Genomic DNA, 20,343 nt, shown 5'->3' on the forward strand with positions numbered 1-20,343 from the left:
GTGTTGGTTTCTAGTGTTCCTACCCCTGCGGGGGGTTCTTGTCCAGCCAGCCCATTTTAATGACCGCGCTCTGGTGGGCGGAGTCTTCTTTTGGAGGCAGGCCCAATGGGCCGCAGGATGGCAGATAAAGACTGCCTTGTGTTGACACAGGCTCGTAGTCCAACCATGAGTCACGACTGAAACAGACACGCGCACATACACAAAACAACATTGGTGCAAGGAAACATCCTTGGCATTCATAGTCAAGCCACTCAATGTTGTCAAAGTGATGTGGAGAATACGTAAGTATTCGAGATTCATAGCTCACATCAGATCAGATAATAGATATGGGTCCTTGGCACATCAATCACCATTGAAAATGAGTTACCTTATCACAGTGATGTGAGTGAAACAGTTATACAATGGTAATACAACAAATTAGCAGATGAATTTATTGCTAGCTTCCACATAACTTTGATTTGCCGTGTGTGTCCCTTACTGGTTAGCATTTGACTCGTCGTCATCCAGTAGCTCGTCATCGCTGCACAATGAACTGATACGCTTTTTCTGCCTTGGCACGGGCAGTAACATATCCTGTTTGATGAGACAACTGTCACTCTCTGCTCACAGTGGGGATTGTTCTCCAATACAGAGCCCATGTCCCCATCTCTTACCTTGTCTGGTGAGTTAACTAAAAGGCTACTTGGGATAAATGGCTCTGTATAATCAGAGTCATCAGAACTGTCCTGTTTTGATGCTGAAACACACACACACAGAGTGAGAGTGAGGGTGAGATATTACAGCTGGCAACCGAGTTAGGCCTCAAGTGGAATGATTATATTGAAAACAACTTTACTAATAGAGCTATCATTATTGGTAAAAAAGAAAATGGTCTCTGCCGTCATTTAGGATGACACAACTAATTAATAAATAATAACAGGCATGTACATGTTTTCCAAAAACTCACAAACAAACGGCTATGTTTGTGTGTGTGTGTAAGGCTACATCTGTAGTGAAAATCATGAAAATCATCTGGCAATTTCTCACAATCACAACAAAAATATCTGGCTTGTCTAACTGTCAAATAAATACCAAATTAGAGTATGAAAACTGATACATTAGGCTACAGGTGCCTGTGTGTGTGTGTGTGTGTGTGTGTGTGTGTGTGTGTGTGTGTGTGTGTGTGTGTGTGTGTGTGTGTGTGTGTGTGTCGAATTAAATATAGTGTATGATATTAGCTATGTGTATCAGGGAAATTCCCTCCACAAAAGGTCCTTCTGACGTCAAAGTGTTTCTTGTTTCCCCTCTACGCTTCCTGAGCACCAGGCAGGAAGGCGGACACCCTAGGGTCATTCCCAAACAGGATATCAGTCATCTACAGAAGGTGGTGTGCCTTGTATATTTGGTTAGGATGGTGGTGTGCCTGAGACCTGAAAAGGCTGGGAGCCAATGTTCTACCATAATTTATTACAATTGTTTAATTTGGCAATTCTGCCTCAAATTCTTGGAAACTTCACTTTATGTGACGACATAAGCAGTGAGGGTACATTTTGATGCTTCTTTGATACAGAGGCCAGTGCTTTGCTGCCATGCTGGTTAACATGTAAAATATGCTTAACACTATAGGATGGAGTCTCCATCATCATTATACTATAGAGAAGACAGTATGATGCGTACAGATTCTCTATTCTCCATCGCTTGTTTCTATATGGCAGCACCTGAAGCAGTTGCTATTCTTATTTAATGAATGTTATGTACCCGAAAGACTCTTTTGGGGTACATATTAATTGATGCAGGTCACTTTTTGACAAAAGCATCAGCTAAAAAAATGTAATGCAATGTAATATAGATACATACATGGCGCTCTTTTATCATTCCCTTGTCTGAAGGTGCCAGTAGGCTGGTCGGGGCCGAGTACTCACCAGTGATGGAAGGGGGCCGCCAGAGGTCTCTGGCCGGCAGGGCTGGCAGGGCTGGCTGTGCGCTCGTCAACACCTCAGGCTGCTGAGGATCCAGCGGCAGGCGCGGGGACGGGTCTTCGGGTGTCTTGGGCGTCCTGGCGCGGGGCAAGGCGGCGGGCGCTGGGTCATCGGACGAGGCCACTCTTGGATGGACGGGGCTGGTTGAGGGAGGAACAGAGGAAGGGTCAATGAAGGCCGGGGACAGGCCGGGGGGAGGGTCCTCCACGCTCCCCGCCGTGTCCAGTGGTCGGCCGAACATCCCGAGGAACCGGCTGATCCTCTGCATGGCTTCTCTGGAGAGGTGTCCGTCCCTCCGGGCGCCTTTGTCATGCCTCTGACTAGTAGACGGGGGGATAGCTCATTGGCTAACTGTTGGGGTTCAGTTAGTCAACAAACTACAACAGTGCTACTTTCAAGAAGCTACAATCTGTGCCTCAGGAATGCCCATGGAGACGGCTGTCGTTTCGGTCTACCCCAAGCTGACCCACTACCTGTTAAAGAACATGTAGAAATGCTGATCCTGAGCAGTTAAACAAACCCTCACGCCGTCATGCTCCAGCACAATCCAACTGGTTTGGTCCTACCCTTTACTCAACATTCGCTCCCTATACCTGCATACAGGAAGCAAGCCTGGGCCTGCACCCTACCAGGTCTACATACAATCTCAGCGGTAAACACCAAATACCTTTGGATACCACTCTACAAGCAAACATACATTAGGCAGACCATACAGGTACAAGCAAACATACATTAGGTGGGTGGCTATCCCACTGCATCCGAGTCTGAATATGATGAGCAGATCTGAAGATCTGTTGGATCTATGCTGAGAGAAGTTATTCGGAAAGATTCTGATTAATTCGTTTACTTGTGCAACGCAAAGCGAAGATGTCAAATGCACGTGGGAATTATGTGAGTGGTCAAAGTACGTGGTTTAAATTATGGGAACGGAGAGCGGGACAATCGTGAAATCATATGTGATCCAGTATTGGGAAAGTTCCGTCTTTTCTTCTTCCCTCCGTTTCACTTCCCCTTTAAGAAAATGATCAAGATTTATAAACGGCAAGAAAGACTAGGAAAGACGTTGGAAGGTGAAGGGTAAGTGGCTCCAAGCAGCTGTCCTCCAACCACTCCGCTTTAGAACATAAATGAACTGCCACCAGTTGACAATTCTTTGTACGCTTTACACGTGACCTATTGAGGCGCTGGGAACAACAACAGGGATCTATTAGGGGCGAGCCGTGAGACATTGGATTGTCAAAACGAAATGTTGTTGTTCTTGTGAGAGCAACACACGATGTCAATGTTGTGAAGTAGTGCCTCCAGCTTTAATGAGGCTGGTTTTCAATCGCCATGCCAAAGTGGTTAAGCATTTCCAAATAAACAAACAACTGTGGCAGCCCAGTTCAGTAACATTTATACCACTTTTTTTAAAGCCAAGCTAACTATTTTCTTCTCACAATAAACGTAAGACATTTACAAACAAATACAATTAATTAAAAATAAGCGTCCGTATTAATTATCCTTTCAAAGTGCACCCAATCCATGCAAGTTTATACCACAAGAGCGTTGACCTTTTTCAAAATCCTGTCTGAAATCAGGAACTAATTTGCATTACAATTAACCATTTGATTAGCATACGGCCCTGTATCTTATCAGAAACAATCACTGATACAGTCCAGAGCAGATCACAGCCACACCAGGCAAGTTTGACAACCTATTAACACACACACAACGTGGTGTAAATGCTTGCAGCAAAATCAGAGTCAAAAGGGGGAGAGGGAGCCGGCAAAGCAGAACAAAAAAAAGAAAGGAGAAGTAAAGTATAGGATCTAGTCTTACCTGTCCTGGCATGTTTCAAAGCTCAGAGAAATAACAGAGAAAGAGACAACATGTAGGAAGGAAGAGCAAAGAGGAAACGGCTGGCTTACTAGAATATGTAGGAGGAGACGCGCATGTGTGGAAACGGAGTGAGTGCGCAGACATGAAGAGTAGAACATCTGAAAGTACTTCCTAGTATACAGCTCACTTTCTTTGCTAAGTTCTTCCTCTTGTTCCATTTTTCTATCTGTCTCACAGCTGATACCCAATGCAGACCAACGGCTATTGCTCCGTTTCACTTCCTGACCTTCTCCACAGCTCATCTCTCATTTGAATGAGAGCAGAGAACCAAAACGTAACATTTAATATAAAAATAACCTTATAACCAGCATAAGTGTTTTCACAAACAAACCATGAATCTCGGCCCTTACACTTTCCTTTTTAGTGACAACATAAACTAATAGACGAATAACCCCACTGACATGCAGACACATATGCACCCCAAATAATGTCAACCCAAGCACAGAGAGAGATTGGTCCTAAACATGACCCCCCACACAACTGAAATAATCTGTCTCTGCCATGATTTTAATCAAGCTCAATCAGTCAAGCTTAATCAATCAATAAACTATTTTTAAATGTACTGCTCACATTCTATCATCAAAATCTCTTATATGACTCAAAGTAGGAACACAAGCAGTTAGAAAATGTATCCACTAGATGGCAGCGTTGTTTCACATTGGGAATTGGAACCAACTGTGGTTTGTCAAGCCTGTCTAGTAAACTGTGCTAAATACTTCTGAAAGACTCAAACAACCATTAAAGTAAATGACTTCACATAAAAGGGAAACCTCATTAGATCAGCATTAAAAACATCCCCCGCCAAAAAAATATATCATAATGGAACAGTTGCTGGGCAGGTAAGCAAGTGAAATCTCACCTGTGGCCACGCCGAAACCTGGAGAGCTGCACCCTCTCCCGGGGCCAGGACATCTGGGATGCTGCCGGAGCCGGGCTGGCTTTAGGAGGCAGGGGTGGGGCAACAATCTCGGCCTTCAACTCTGGTGGTAGGGAGTAGTGGGAGGAAGGGGAGGTGGAGGTGGAGGAGGAGGAGGAGGATGCAGAGGAGGCAGTGGATGACGACAAGCAGGAGCGGGGTAAAGGCGGGGTGGTGGCGGGAGAGGCGGGCGAAGTCCTTCTCCCTTCGCCGCCGGCCCCCCTCCGAGGAGCGAGTGGGGGGAGCAGAGCCAATGTCTTGGGGCGTGGAAGGGGGGAGGGCGGGGGGGCGGGGGAACCAGGAGGCTGGACGGCCGTCTGTGTGATGGGGGGAGGGGTCTGGAGGGTGGGGGTGGTGTGAAGGCTGGGGCCCTGGCTCCTGCTGGGAACGTCGGGGGGCGGAGGGGTCCTGCTGCTGGGGGTTGGAGATGAGCCAGCGGGGACCGGGACGGGGGGGCTGGGGGTGGGGAGGGTGAAGCGCTGAGGTGGGCGGTTGGGGGTGCTCCTTGGGGGGATGGGGGGCAAGGCAGGGTCGCTGCCGGTATCTTCAGGGCAAGAGGCGCTATGCTTAGTCCTCTCCCTGGGCACGGGCTTTGGCCTCCCCTCTTCCGGCCCTCCATCTGCCTCGTTGACTGTCCGGGCTCTCGGCCTATCCCGTTGCAGCCGGGGCGTCCTCCCCTCCTCCCCGGAGTCCCCCCTCCCTTCCTCCGAGCCGGACCTCTCCGAGGAGCGTGCGGCCCTCTCCCGGGGGGTAGGCCTCGGCCTCTCTCTGGGGACAGGCAGGACTTCCCTCCTCTCCTTTGGGACGGGCCTCTCTCTATCGGGCGGGACGGGCACGGGTCTCTCCCTCTGGGGCGGCTTGGGGCACAGGGCTGCTCCCCTCCCCTGCTGTTGCGCCGCCACCTCCTCCGCCGCGACGGCTTGGTTGGGACGGGGCCTCGGGGAGCCCTGTGTGTCTGGCTGCTGATGGGGAGGAGGGTGGGTAGGGGACTGGGACTTGTGCAGGCTGGCCAAGATGCGTCGCCGGTGTCCCGGCAGCGTGACTCCCAGACTCTCCAGCTGTTCCAGAGAGAGGCTCTGGCATTGCCCCAGCGTCAGCAGCCCGAAGTCTTGGAAGGCGTCGCAGTACTGCTCCAGACGCAGGGCACACAGCCAGTCCCACACAGACACACACATCTCAGACTGGGACATGGTCGATGAGTAGGGGCGTGCGTTCCGTTGCGCGTCCTTCTGTCTTTCTTGTGTGGTGGTGGATGCGATGGATCACTCTTCAGGTCATTTCTTTGTGCAAGCCAGCTGTGAAAGACAGAGAACATACATGACTAAGACAGATATGAAGAAATTTGTTCAGGTGATACATACCATTCTTTCAAGAATTATGCAAAATCCACAGAACAAGAACAACTGAGAAATTATCCCCAGGTTCCTTCTATCCTACGGCAAGAAGTAAAACAAAACTTTTCCAACCCAGGAAACCTTTATAAAAGCAATGCAGAATGAAAATGAGAAAAAGGGCTTTTGATGATGTTTTAATTGACTATGCTTTTTAATTTGCCAGACTGTCAGCATAAATAGAAAAAAATAGATAGATTTTTATAGGTTTGCCAATTATATTTTGCTGGGGTTATAAACAGAGCAGCAGGCACAAGATCTCTGGGCAACTGTCGGCCCAATGCAGTCATTCACACATTACACACATATGTCTGTAAGACCAGTCTCTGAGTCTGTATGGCAGGATGTTCATTTTTAAGATTTAAGAAGTGCGTAATGCATTTTCAAAAATACCATTATTAAATCAAACATATATTCGAGATTGTGTACAATACTCACAGTTTTAAAAAGTATGAGAAGGTTATCCTATTTACCCGGTTGTTGATGGGCTTGATAGTCTGGGCCATATTTTATGCACCTCTGCACTTTCAGCTCCATACCAGATTTCAACATACAGTTTTGACTTCCATTTACAAAAAGCTTAATTTTATCTTTCTTAACTTTTTTTTTTTTTCTTTGTTTAACTTTTAAACTATTTTGTTAATAATTTATTTCCAGCCCTTAGTCATGATCTCCTCTATTAACCTGTCCTGAGTCACCACTACCTAACTAACAACCAACTGTTTAAATGTGCAAACACTTGCTAAAATTATGAAGTGAGGATGCCTGCATTGTTCATTGTAAATGTCAACTTCTCCAATGTATTTTTAGTTCCTGGTCCGTTCCGAATCAACACAGATAGTCATAGTCAAAGTAGTTACAAACTACAAAATCAATAATTTCTGCGTAGCTGTATGACACTTAAACAATAATTACAACGACAATACAATTACAAACAGATTAACATAGATAATAGAGTTAGTAGTATAAGAACCCCTGCATGGTACTTCATACTCCCATCACCGGACAAAATTAACTTCCTAATTTCTGAATTGAGGAACAAGCCAAATGCAAGTGTTATTGATGGGCCACATGACAAATGAGGCAAACGTGTAACATTAGCCCCCATGGCTTTTAAAATGTAACTATGGCAAGACAAATTGTATGTTGCATAAGAAAACATGATGCCTAATGTAGTACTGGAAACACACACACACACACACACACACACACACACACACACACACACACACACACACACACACACACACACACACACACACACACACACACACACACACACACACACACACACACACACACACAGCTCATAGCCTCATCGTCCTCTTATTACTTTCCTCAGTGACACGAGTTTGAAGAGTTCACACATTTGAGGAGTTCACACACAACATTTCTTGTCAACATGTTTGGTCTGGAAAATATCTTGTGATTCATGACACTGCATGAACTGAACGGTCTACAAACACTTTCAGAACAACACTTTTGTGTTCCTGGGCCCTTTTCTGTGTAGCATGGGTCACATTCTGCTCTCCAATCCCTTTGAGTCTCTCCTATTCTGTGTTCAACTCTATAAACAGCGTCTCTGTGTTGCCTTAACAATGGGGCATTCTGTTGCCTAGGCGAGCATTCACGCACGCACGCACGCACGCACGCACGCACGCACGCACGCACGCACGCACGCACGCACACAGACACAGACACATAAAAGCATGCACATGAACAAACACTCAAGACAAAATTATGAGGAAACGAAGCAGCATATGGTCAAGGTGCTCAATGCAAGGCCACGTATTCTACCAGCCAGCCATGGTGTGCGTGTGTGTGCGTGCAATCGGAAAGGGGGCGGTTGTGTGGGAAAATTTAAGAAATGAAAATATAATTATCTTCAATTAGGACCAGAAGCTGGTCTTACTATTGCTGCCATATCTGAACGCTTTCTAGAAACCCAAAATAGACTACTTGGTGTTTGTTTACACATTGGAGAATTTCCAAGCACTTAGTTCAACATGAATTTACCGTCCAAGCTTTCTCAAAGTCGTCCTCGCTCTCCCTGTTTCAGCCCCACTGTTATAATCACACCCCATCTCTGTATAATAGATTGCCCGTCAGAGAATTGTGCGTACGTGTGTGTGTGTGTGCACGAGCTAGCGAGCAAGAGAGTATGCGAGTGAAAGACACACTTCCTGAATACATGAGGGACGTCAAACCTGATGTGATGATCCTGATATGTAATCAGGATCATCACATCAGGTTTGACGTCACACGTACGAGAAGCCTGTTCAGGCCGGAAGAGATAGAGAATCAAAGGCTTCCACTTCCTCCAATATATTTTCAGCTCTTTATCATCCCAATGGCAACATAAAGTTCAAAATGGTTCTGCAAACAGATCACACGTCAGCTGCATTTAAATAGGCGAGGTTATGACCTTTTCGTGTGTTAAGCATTTTTGAATACTGCACATTTTGAATACTACAGCTATCTTAGGACATTGCGTTATATGACCATACATTTCCAATCGTAAATGACCAATTGTGCAAACTTTGTACGAAACAATGTTTTTTTAATTCTGCGTAGGCCCGCTGAATGTTTTAGAGAGTTTAAATCAGGTAAGCCAGTGGCAGGCTAAAGCTGATCCTAAGTAGAGTGGGCAACTAGATCATAATGACTGTCAGACCCGTCAGTGTGTTATCACAGATAAATGTTTACATGCTCCTTCCACTTATTAAATCTGCTCATCACCTTGGCCTGCTTGTTAGGACAGGGAAACCAACATTGTTGTGAAAGAGGTTTCTGCCCCAATGCAGAAACCTCTTTCAACAGCAGTACGAATCAGTGAGTCGCAAACAACATTGTTTACATTCAACCTTCTATTTCCGTGAGGAAGTATCAACTGCAGCATTCTAATGAAAATGTTGTTATTTTTTGGCTTGTTGAAGTCAGTGTGGAAGAGAATTTCTGACTAATGTTACGGGACGTAGAACACAGGGGAAGTGTTGTTCTAGAGGTTTAGCCTCATTCTTCAAATTGGGACTGTAAATCACGAGTCTTGTGACTCGGCCTTGCGGACACACTAAGCGACTGGGAATGTATGGCACAGTCCTTAAATTCCATTAGGACTTGGGGAAATCGGAAAACAAAGACATGATATGTCTCAGATCTTTGTAAAAAATAGAAATGTATTGCATGTTTTTCAATGTTACACTTTCTTTCTTTTTTTGTCTAGGCATTCAACATTTTAAACAATAGGCTAATTATAGACTTCATTTCCATCCCTACTTTTTTTACAGCGAGGAAATTAAACTGCTTTCAGACCTTCTGGTTTTCAGTACAGAATGGACCCTCCCACTTAATTCAACTCCCTCTCATCCACAGCCCCTTGACCTTCTCCCCATTTCCTGTTATCTGTTTCCCATTTAAGGTCATTTCTGGTTATTATTTAATATTAACATAGGAGTGAACACCAATCAAATGTGGTTAAAACAAATAACATGGTTGCATCAAGTAAATAGCTGAACAGAAAAGCTTTTTATAAAAATCCAGTAGGCAAAAAAGTATCCGTTTCTCTCTCTCTCTGTGTGTGTGTGTGTGTGTGTGTGTGTGTGTGTGTGTGTGTGTGTGTGTGTGTGTGTGTGTGTGTGTGTGTGTGTGTGTGTGTGTGTGTGTGTGTGTGTGTGTGTGTGTGTGTGTGTGTGTGTGTGTGTGTGTGTGTGTTAACCACGATAACCACAGCGGAAGGCTTTCTGACATAGACCTGTAGAAGAAGACTAAACTAGCAAGCTATAACACACGAGTCAAGCCTCGTGTGTTATAATAGGTCCAATAATTCCCTGCGCTATAGGTACTGATATGTTTTTTGTATCTTAAACCACAAGTTTGTATCTGAAAAGAAGACATTTATTGGACTGAGCCTAAATTATGTTATTAAGACACTAATTGCTTAGCAAGAAATCTGATAATCCTACAAGAACATTTATGAAAAGTATATAAAAGTGATTGTGATTGCCCTAAACTTTCACTGAAATAACTGCCACCAATAACCGCACAGCTGCTGTACATGAAAATGCCACAACAATTAACTGGGAGACCCTTGTATTTATAAAATGGTTACCTTCAACACACTATGCTGTTATCCTGCTGAATGTCATTTTCTAGAGCTAATTTATACATTTCAAGAATGTGGACTGCCCACTCAACTTCCTTTCACAGCTTCCTGTATCTGGCTGACCCCTTTTGAGAGCAAGATATCAAGTCATCATCGGCAGACTGTGAATGATGAGACGTGCAATTTGGGAATAAAAGAGTCATGGACAATGGCAATGCAATTTTGGTATTTTTCGCTCACAATTGCTCTGCTCACAACCACAAAACATGTTTAGCTATGAGCAATCTGACTAACAGTAGTGGCCCATTGCATTTGCTATAGTTCCTGTTTCACTCACTTCACAACTCAGTGTGACTCAGGGGTGAGTTGTAGTTGGAGAGAGAGACAAAGAGTGTGAGAGAGAGTGTGAGTGAGAGAGAGAGAGACAAAGTGTGAGAGAGAGTGTGAGAGAGAGACAAAGAGTGTGAGAGAGAGTGTGAGAGAGAGACAAAGAGTGTGAGAGAGAGACAAAGAGTGTGAGAGAGAGACAAAGAGAGTGTGAGAGAGAGAGAGAGTGAGAGAGAGTGAGAGGACAAAACACATGATATTTAAAAAGGTATTCAGCTGGAATTTGTCGTTCAAAACATAAGTGAGAACCTCCAAGGACATACCAGTTTAGTCTATTCTCTGATATGGTAAAAAAAAAAAAAAAGCCAAGGCGGAAGAACAAATGCTTAATCCTATTTTTAATTTAACTTACTTTATATTGCTTCAGTGGATAGGTAATGTATTAGATGTAGCTCAATATTTAAATATAATCGCCTGCAAAATGAATAAAAGTGATCACAACCCTATAGACAAAATATACAATATCTGCTTTTTGCATACAATGTATACAAACAGTTATTGCCAAGCATTGTCCAAGAAATGCTCAAAAGTAAAGAAAAAAAAAGGAATTAGAAAGTGTTGCATGAACCCCCCCAAAAAAACCTTAATTTGGAGTTCCTCAAAATTTCTGGCAAAGTAACATATTTGAATGTAAGGAAATACAACAAGAGGTTGTGGCCATGAGTACTGTGGTGCGCCGATGCTTTGACCCTGACATGTTGAAAATAGTAACGGGCTGGGAGCAGGGCCGTTGGACTGCGGGGACAAAGGGGACAGTTGTGGGGGGGCCCAAGGCAGAGGGGGGGCCCATGACCAAAAAAAATGTTTTTTTTAATTTATTTTACCTTTCCCCCCGTCAACAATCGCTTCCCCCCCCCCCCCCCGTCAACAATCACTCCGGACCCCCCCCCCTCAACAATCACTCCGGACCCCCCCCGTCAACAATCGCTCCGGACCCCCCCCCCCCCGTCAACAACCTGGCGCAGGGGGGCCCATCAGTAGGCTACCTATAGTATAGGGGCCCAGGATTTGGTGCTACGGCCCTGGCTGGGAGTAGGCCTACAACCCGGTTCAGTGCAAGGTGCTAACGCACAACATGACGTGCATCCACAATAAAGCATCACTGGCAAGTCATGAGTTTACTCGGCTGTGGTAACTGCTCCTAACAGAAGTCGGAGCGGGAGGACGAACACATTATACATTCAAACACTGGGAAGTGGAGAAGTTAACAGTCACATCATGAACGGGTTGTCGAGGAACACCCCCCCCCCCCCCCAAAAAAATAAATAAACAGGATAAACAAACGCGTCGGCGTCCATTCCGTGCATATTCCTTCCGAGGGAAGGTTTACCGAGGAAAGATAGCGGCTTTTCATGATAACACAGTATGCAGAACTAACGTACATTTCACAGTTGTAAACCTGATTCCAATTTGAACAAGCATCTACTCCCACCAATCTTTGCGAACATTTAACCAGGAGTTGGTTAATGGTTAATCCGTATGGTAAATATTAGTTTTAATAATTTCGAGTTGTTTCGGGAGGAAAGCAGAGACTACAAAATTGGTTGAAAATGAGTTTTGGTGATAAACACATGTAATTCGGGAGTATTTTCCTCACCTTCAAATCTTGGTAAGTACTCCAAACCGTGGGCTACAGGGTTTTGGACGAATGACTGGCTGGCGATAAGAGCGAGAAGACGGTATGGGTCTAACATGTTTGTCCAGCCAGCGGAGGAGAAGCAGTGGTGGTGGTGCTCGGTCGCAACCTCACTGTCGCCCAGACCAACCAGCCCTCACACCGTCACGTGACAGCCAGAATGCGAAGGGCACCCACCTCGTTCCCTTTTTAGGTCACTACAGCAAAACGATCAATATTGTGTTCCCTCTACAAACTTTAATGGGCGTGCATCCTGGGATGTAAACAGATGAATAGAACGAACTATACAGACTATGTGGTCAAGTCACATACACTAGCCATGTGCTTGGTAACCGCAGTGTCAGCGAGTGCGTGTGAATTGTTAAATGTTGTATCAGTGATGATAAACCACCTGGATCATTTGTTTTTCCTAAACTGTCACTGGCCTTTAGAGACCACTAGAGGTCAGCCAATGATCATACGAATATGAGTCATAAGTGCAGGGCCTGCCTGCCCATGTGCCATTCTATCATGGGACAGACCGAAACAAGTACTAGGCCTACTAATCTAATAAAACGACAAAAAATGCCTTGCTATTGCAGTTAAATTACACATAAAAGCAAAACGTAAGAATCCCATCAAGCCTTTTAATTTGATTAGATGGGTTAGGGCTTCAGAAACAGTTTACTGCAGAAAGGCAAGACACTGTGGTCTTGACATAAACTATGAAACACTATTATTTATTTACACTTAAGCTAATCCTAGTCACTGCTGAAATTCAGTCAGTCCAATGTACCATGTTTAATTCGATTGCAGTTTGTATGTGTTCTAGAATGTGGTTGAATGAAAAGTGTGATCGAATGAAATAATGGAATGCATGATGAACTCCAATGTCAAACTAAATAAGTAACTAAATACTGTGTAAGATTAAGCATCCCTGTCCATAAACCTGAAGCCTACTTGTCACTCACTGTTGTTCTTTGTTTTAAAAAGCATTAAAAAGACGAATACAAAGTGACTCATGTGTTTTACGTCAAGGTGATCCTTACTACGGTATTCTCTCAGGCCATTAGTGATCACACAGAGCCCATCCCGGAGGACATGACGTATGATACCACGCATTGTTTGTGTGCCTGAAGCGTTTTCCATGCACAGTTTTGCCAGTGTACCTCAGGGATCCAAATTAGTTCTGAAGAGGAAGCACATCATCAATACGTCGACGAAGACAACGAATAAGCAAGGACTTTAATGGCTCAAGATAGATCAGACAGAAACCCCTACAAGCGATGCCTGTCAGAAATGATAGAATGCAGGGTGGAGAGAAAGAGTGAGAGAGGAGGGGAGTCAAATGGAGGTAGGGGTGTGAGATCCCTGAGGAGGAGAAGATGAGGAGCAGGGACACAAGAGGATAAGAGATGAACAAAACAGATTGATAGACACACGGCAAGGGGAGTTGAGAAGAAGTGGGGGGGGGGGGTGGCATTGAATGGGCTGAAAAGAGTGAGTGTAAATGACTGTAAAGAGGGGGGGGAGTGGATGAGATAAAGGGAGAGAGGGTGGGCGAGGCGAGGAGGGGGGGGGGGCGGTGAGTCATCAGTAGTCTATCAGCTCTGGTGGGCCGGGTTACTGTGGGGGTGGTATTGTGACACAGAAACACACACACACACACACACACACACGCGTACGCACAGACACACACAGGACGTCATGTCCTGTGTGTGTTCTTCTGTGGAGGTGGGTGGAAGACAATAGAGATTTATCATTTGGCCATGTGGTTCAGAGACCCACACTCCCGCACACACGCACCCACACACACACAAAATCATACAAACAAACAGTCATCTCTCTCACACACACACACATCAGGGCATGTGTGTGTGAGCCAGAATACTCATTAAGGGGCTGAAAATTGATGGTTGATAGGTAGTAATGTGTGTTAAGAGCTGAGGGCCGGAGGAGAGGGTAGTAAAGAGAGAGAGCAACAGAGAGAGAGAAAAAAAACATTTCCCCTTTGTAGGTTTAATTTAATTTGGAGGGTTAAACAGGGGGTACGACATTGGTCAGTCGTTACATTCCGTCTTACACACTGTCTCCACGTTATTTTTTCATGCGAGCACCATGTGCAAACACTCACACAAAACCACACATCAAAAACGAATGTTTAGCTCTGAATATGTGCTTCCTCTTCTCCTGCCCCTGATACATTTTTAGTCAGACAAGATCCCATGTTGTCTTGTATACCCTTAAATGCTATTTTCGTGGGTATATTCTCCTGTGTGATGTATATTTTATGTGTGGTTGGTCATCCAGATAATGTTTTCCCCAAGACGTTCAAATGATAGCCCTTGTTATTGTGTGTGTGCACGTGGTGTGAGATAATGAGGAGGATACCCTGCATTAAGTCGCATCATCTGACATCAGGCCTTTCATCCTCTCTCTCTCTCTCTCTTGCTGTCTCTCTTTCTCCAGCTTCCCCTCTCTCTCTCTCTCTCTCTCTCTCTCTCTCTCTCTCTCTCGCTCTTCCTTTGCTGCTGAGTTGCCATGCCAACAGTTAGGGGGATCCTAAAACCGAACTACATGACGGCACACGCAGAGAAAATGCATCTGCACATACAACAGACAGACACACACACACACACACACACACACACACACACACACACACACACACACACACACACACACACACACACACACACACACACACACACACACACACACACGTTGGAAATACACACATACACACACACAATTTGTCAATAGGTTATATGTCCCTAGGGACTGATACGTAAATGCTTCAATAATGGTGGTTCAGTTAGTGCTGCTACGTGTGTATGTGCACTGCACTACTGTGTGTGTGTGAGATAAAACATAAAAGAGACCCATAAAATGATTCCATCAGGTCAGCCATTAGGTAAACATTTGTTTTAAGGTGCAGCACAAGCACAAACGCTAAAGGTAATCCATAACTTGACATGCACGCACAAACACTTTTGCAAGCACGCATACATTCAAACACACATACGCACAAAGAATGACTCAGATCGCTCGTGAAAGAATTTTAAAATCTTTGTTAGGAATCTGTGTTTACATTTCAAACTCTACATACATTCATACATCTCTGGGATAAAATACACACTGTGTGAGCTCATGAATGTGTGTTCTGGAAAAACAAAAGAAAAAACAGGGAAACTAGACCTAATGCGTTAAGAAAGACAGAAGGAGACTCCTTGTCTATTTTATATTTGTCTACTGTATGTGTACAGTGTGTGTGTGTGTGTGTGTGTGTGTGTGTGTGTGTGTGTGTGTGTGTGTGTGTGTGTGTGTGTGTGTGTGTGTGTGTGTGTGTGTGTGTGTGTGTGTGTGTTGGCATGGGGAGCTGCAATGAGAAACTCATCCATATGAATTAGAATTATAAAGCATAATTGGTCACTGCAATTCCCACGTCTCACTTTGCTAGCAAGCTCAGTGGTAATGGTAACCATTGTGTGGTAACATCCCAACACGTTTGGTATTACACTTAGTTCTGATTGGAAACTGATGTGATGAGGTGTGCATTGCACTGAACTTGGGAGGAGATGAGCAACGTCTGTGTCATCTGCCTTATATATTGAAAATGTATTAATGACTGGATATTTATTTTGGGGCTCAAGACAATTCAACTATTCATGGCTGCTTGATTAGTAAAATATAAAATAAAATCAATAGCTATATAACTTCAAATGTATTCAACAAATGTTCTAAGTGTGTCTGTTCACATGAAGGTGTGTATACGTATTAACATGAAAGTGTGTACATCTCTGTGTGTTTGAGCAGGCATCAGCTAATCCTATGATGCATCAATCAATGCGTGTATGAATGTGTACTGTGCACCCAATTGTGTTTGCCTCCGGGCATCATGTGTGTGTGTGTGTGCGTGTGTGTGCGTGTAGTATGCCATACACCTCTATAGAAGCCAATATGTAAGTGTGCATTTGGGTGTGTGTGTGTGTTTGTGTGTGTGTGTGTGTGTGTGTGTGTGTGTGTGTGTGTGTGTGTGTGTGTGTGTGTGTGTGTATGTGTGTGTGCGATGCTAATGCTAATCGCTGTCCCTCTCCCTCTCCCCGGTTTCAGCCAGGCAGCTCTCGTCAATGTTCTCCAGGCTGTCGGCACGTTGGACGCTGAGCTCGCAGAGTGGGATGATGGGTAATGTAGTCTGTTCTGGGAAGAGCCATGGCTTATAGGCTTTGTTGTGTCTCTGCTTCCACTCTGAGTATTTGAGACATGCTTTATTGATCTTCTTCATTGCCTACAGTGGGCATGAAACAGATGAGACACATTTAAGAATGTTTACTGTTGATGGTGAGAGGGATAACCTCTAAAACACACAAACACACACACATAAGCATACACAACCACACACACGCACACATGCATGTTCTATTGGTAGGAAACCATCTGAAAAACTGCATCACTTAAATAGCCAACATCATACTCTTTCTGACGCTGTAGTGTAATGAATTAACTAACAAAACACATTTTGACCAAATAACAGTGACAGAAAGTGCACAACAGAGCGTTTTTTACGTTGCTCAGCCTTCTTCTCCTAAGGTGTGCTTTTCAATGTATTGTAAAAACTAAAACACACTCTTGGCCTGGAATGGATAATGGATGAAGCATCTCAAAAGGGACTCAGTGGACAAACTGCTGCTACTATGGCAGTAGCATTAGCAGCAGTCTCCAGATAATAATGCTAACTGAATACCCTGGTACACAGCTGAGCCAAGTCAACCGAACCGTCATGATGTTACTGTGTGTCGTGACTAGTGTCCCTGTGGGTCTGTGGTGCACATGCTGCCATTTTTGGAACCCAGCGCCAGGGGACATCGCCATCGCCAAGAAGCTCCTGTGAGCTCTTTTACCCCTATTTAAACACAGAGCCCGAGCACAAGTGTTCCCACATGCGGCCGTGTGCAGCCATACACAGCCGGGTATCTGTGTATATATGTGTGTGCACACCCACGTGCACACAGACACATGCCTCTGTTCACATACACAGACCCACACACAAACAAACACACACAAAAACAAACACATCACACATAATGTGGGTCGTGTGGGTGTGTGTGTGTGTGTATGTGAGCATGTCTGTGTGTGTATGTGTGTGTTCGTGAGCTTTTGTTTGTGTGTGTGTGTGTGTGTGCATGCGTGTTAGTGCGTTCATGGGTGAGTGTGTGTGCATGCGTGTGTGTGTGTGTGTGATTTACTTACTTTAGGAGCCAGGAACAGGGAAGACTTGTTTACAACCCATTTGGGGAGAGAACCTGCAGAGGAAGAGACAGAGAGGTTAGACAGGATGGAAACTGAATCAAGGGGGAAGGTTTATTGTTTTCTCATCATTATAGGTTAACTAACTGGGATAGGGAGTTTACAGAAAAACCTTGCAAGAGAGCGAGAGTGAAAGATGGCGGACCGAAATGAAGGAGGATGGAATGAAGAGATGTGCAGACAGGTAGAGAGAAGAAAAAGGGACCCTGTCCTTCATATAGTTACTATGGTGACTCCTTTAGAAAGAAGAGCACAGGAGGAATTACTCATTACGACTTGAGGCACACGAAAAGAGGAATATTTTCTCTAAAATGGAAATGCTATCTTCATGCTATCTTTATACTGACATACAGCCCTTTTTTCAGTTGGAATATCCATATCCATAGCCATATCCTCTCCAAATGACAAATGCTCCTACATGTTCCATGTAGAATACATGTAGGAGCATTTGGATGCAATGGATGTCATTAGTGTAATTCTGTGTGCGTATTTGTGTGTGCGTGCAAGCATTTGTGTGGATCCGTGTGCATGTCTTACCTCGTGGATCTACCTGGGCTAGGTATGTGAGGACACAATGATTGGGTCCCTGATGCTGAATCATGTAACCAGTCTGAACGGAAATCGCTCGCACCATGTCCTTCTTAGGAGGGTATTTCTGCAGGGGGAACACACACACACACACACACACACACACACACACACACACACACACACACACACACACTCTCAATCTCAATCTCAGAATGCAGTAAGTCATGGCAGACAGCTTCCACGGTGAATGCATGTACGTTCCAGAAGAGGATAATAGTGACAGAGATTCATTTGTTTCTTTTGCGGATATCGAGAAACACACAAACACATACACAAATAGTGATACACAAACAAACACACACACACACACACACACACACACACACACACACACACACACACACACACACACACACACACACACACACACACACACACGCACACACACACGCACAAACACGTACACATAACTACACACTCTATGCAAAACCCTCTTGACTGCTGACTGCTTTGTGTATCAGATTATAAGGTGCATCATTGATGGAACAGTAGCGGTAACCGCCACCCAAGGGCCTGTTGTTATTGGGGCAGCCGGTCTGCACTGGGGCACTTAAGGAGCACAATATGCAGCACTCAAGCCCAAGGCCCCAGCATCAGCTTAGGGGGCCTTTACGCAAACCACTTTATCCTGTTACAGTGCTACTCGCCAGGCCTGCATATTGCTTTCACCTCCACATTAACACACTGGCTGAACATGCAAAATATCAGCATGTGCTGTACACCCCCACATACCCGGGCACAGGACTACAGCTACTGAGGATTGCTCTAGAACCAAGACGGCTGATTTTGTTCATAATCACTCTTGCACCATGAGGGCCAGTCCATGTGCAGACTACATGATATGAGGTATTTTTGGGGAAGTGGAGTTAAGATAAGATGATGAACAGGATCTGGACCGTGCAAGAATAATAATCAGGCGACATGCGTGAGTGTGCAAGAGACAAATATTTGTCATATCATAATTCCGGAATGTTGAAAAGCGTGTGTTACAGCTCAATCGAGTTTGGTCTTCCTGATAACTCTGTGTAATCAAATACGAGCAAGACATCTTTTTTGCATGTGTGACAAAGTTATTTAAACAGTGTCAGCCTGTGGCATCGGGCTACCAGGTAATGAAGCCCAGTGCCAATCTTCATTGGCTGAGCACAGTTCATCTGCTTTTCTGAACTGTTTAGGAGAGAGCAGTTATAATGTCATGAGTGGAAACAATGTGGTGGTTTCCAGCCCCGATTGCTTATCAAACTGACCTTGACTCACACAAGAAATCATAGACCGAGGGACAGACCCACACACACCCCTCCCCCCCACATACACACACAACCCTACACACACACACACACACATAGCCACACTAACTTGTTCCTGACCACTAATTACTGCAAGAATGCGGAAGGTTAAGGCGGAAGTGTATAGCCAAAAGTCACATGAGAAGCCACATCCTTCAGTAAGCAGTTGATTAAAGAGGTAGAGACAAGGATAGACAGCAATGGAATGACAGCAGAGGGAGGGAGAGAGCAATGAAGACAAAGTAGGAAGTTAAGAGAGAAAGAGAGAGAGAGAGAGAAAGAGAAAGAGAAAGAGAAAGAAAAAGAGAAAGAGAGAGGCGAGAGCGAGAACAAGAGAGAGAGAGAGAGAGAGAGAGAGAGAGAGAGAGAGAGAGAGAGAGAGAGAGAGAGAGAGAGAGAGAGAGAGAGAGAGAGAGAGAGAGAGAGAGAGAGAGAGAGAGAGAGAGAGAGAGAGAGAGAGAGAGAGAGAGAGAGTTTGTTGCTAGTAGAAAAAGTAAGCTGATTCGTGATTCGTGCTAAATAAGAAAGCATTTTGAGGGTAGTAAATATCCTTACTTGGCAACAAAATCCAAAACATCGATTTCCAAGCCTCTGGGTGTATACACCAGTACTACATGATTTATAAGACACTCAACTGTATCGAGCAGTGTGATATCAACAACCCCAAACACTGGACTGGACCTGAGAGTCACAAAGAGAAGTCGAGTGGAATCCATCCATCCAATATGCTCCGTTCAATTTCTAACAAGGTCCAGGACAGCTAGAAAGAGAAGTACTCTTCCAATTTGGACTGCACCCAACACTTAACACTACTTAATGGCTCAAACTGCTTCACTATGCCGAAGAGAAGATCTGGACTTTACAACCTATGACCCAGTGGCATTGATACTGACGATCACTCGTAAATCC

General features: G+C 44.8%; 2 protein-coding genes across 6 annotated transcripts in view; both read right to left on the minus strand.

Moving 5' to 3' along the window:
* Nucleotides 1-12,441, minus strand: part of arap1 (ArfGAP with RhoGAP domain, ankyrin repeat and PH domain 1) — a 41,776-nt gene extending 29,335 nt beyond the window's left edge. The window contains exons 1-6 of one of the 5 annotated variants that reach the window (XM_030381882.1): nt 12,233-12,427; nt 4,699-6,050; nt 1,902-2,098; nt 654-736; nt 479-573; nt 24-176 (exon numbers count right to left, since the gene is read on the minus strand). In XM_030381882.1, the coding sequence (XP_030237742.1) occupies nt 24-176; nt 479-573; nt 654-736; nt 1,902-2,098; nt 4,699-5,945 (1,775 nt within the window). In that variant the 5' untranslated portion in view covers nt 5,946-6,050; nt 12,233-12,427. Of the gene's footprint in view, nt 1-23; nt 177-478; nt 574-653; nt 737-1,901; nt 2,099-2,431; nt 2,461-3,779; nt 4,013-4,698; nt 6,051-12,232 lie in introns of those variants that run through there. The other 4 variants (XM_030381881.1, XM_030381883.1, XM_030381884.1 and 1 more) reach the window with 4 other exon arrangements.
* Nucleotides 12,442-15,301: 2,860 nt separating this feature from the next.
* stard10 (StAR related lipid transfer domain containing 10) overlaps nt 15,302-20,343 on the minus strand; it is a gene marked incomplete at its 5' end in the record, with an annotated part of 12,207 nt that continues 7,165 nt past the window's right edge. Inside the window, 3 exon segments of the mRNA XM_030381887.1 lie at nt 15,302-16,538; nt 17,501-17,553; nt 18,095-18,212. Of these exon segments, the coding sequence (XP_030237747.1) occupies nt 16,329-16,538; nt 17,501-17,553; nt 18,095-18,212 (381 nt within the window). The 3' untranslated portion in view covers nt 15,302-16,328.

This window comes from Gadus morhua, chromosome 16 (genome assembly GCF_902167405.1).
Source record: "Gadus morhua chromosome 16, gadMor3.0, whole genome shotgun sequence".
In the NCBI taxonomy this organism is placed as follows: domain Eukaryota; kingdom Metazoa; phylum Chordata; class Actinopteri; order Gadiformes; family Gadidae; genus Gadus; species Gadus morhua.